The sequence below is a fragment of the Monomorium pharaonis genome, unplaced genomic scaffold, assembly GCF_013373865.1.
Source record: "Monomorium pharaonis isolate MP-MQ-018 unplaced genomic scaffold, ASM1337386v2 scaffold_72, whole genome shotgun sequence".
Taxonomy (NCBI): Eukaryota; Metazoa; Arthropoda; class Insecta; order Hymenoptera; family Formicidae; genus Monomorium; species Monomorium pharaonis.
The window spans coordinates 43350-44000 of record NW_023416044.1 but is presented as its reverse complement, the minus strand read 5'-3'; the positions used below and the strand labels follow the sequence as shown (position 1 = coordinate 44000).

General features: G+C 30.6%; 1 protein-coding gene across 1 annotated transcript; it reads left to right on the top strand.

The window, feature by feature from the left end:
* Positions 1-4: 4 nt before the first annotated feature.
* Positions 5-435, top strand: LOC118648812 (trypsin alpha-3-like; the record flags this gene model as incomplete). The annotated part of the gene is made up of 2 exons (XM_036295230.1): positions 5-52; positions 242-435. Coding segments are annotated over 2 exons (192 nt in total), but the record flags the coding sequence as incomplete, so codon positions are not given.
* Positions 436-651: the final 216 nt, after the last annotated feature.

Genomic DNA, 651 nt, shown 5'->3' with positions numbered 1-651 from the left:
TCCTACACAAATTTGCGCATACGATCCATCAATCGAGAAAGGATCTTGCCACGTAAGTTTTACTTAAAATAGCAATTTCTATTACAGTGATCCACCTTTCTCTATTTAAAGTTTCTTATTTAACTATCTATAAACTGTTTTTCTTTAAAAAAACCATACTTAAATATAGTTTAACATTTTAAACCGCAATGAAAGAATTCCAAATTTAAAATTGAAAAAAAAAACGCGTTGCTTTTTCCAGGGTGATTCTGGTGGTCCATTGACTGTCAATGGAAAACTCGTTGGATTAGTATCCTGGGCGAATGGTTGCGCCAGCACCATTTACCCAACCGTCTACACACGTGTTGCCTCTTATTTGGATTGGATTAATAGTCATGCGGTCTAAATCAGTCCCACCGACATCCTCTGTGACTAAAATTATTAATTGAACTGTTATAATCAAATAATAATAAAAAAAAAGGAAATCTCGTATTATCAACATGTAATTTTTAATGCTTTTATACTTCAAAAATATAGGGAACAAATCTAAAAAGATACAAAATTATTTCCAAATTATTCCAAAAAAATACGAAATATTTTAAATCTTGGGATATGCACATGTATTGTTTCACAAAATATAAAAAGCAAACATAGGTAATAGGTATACAAGAA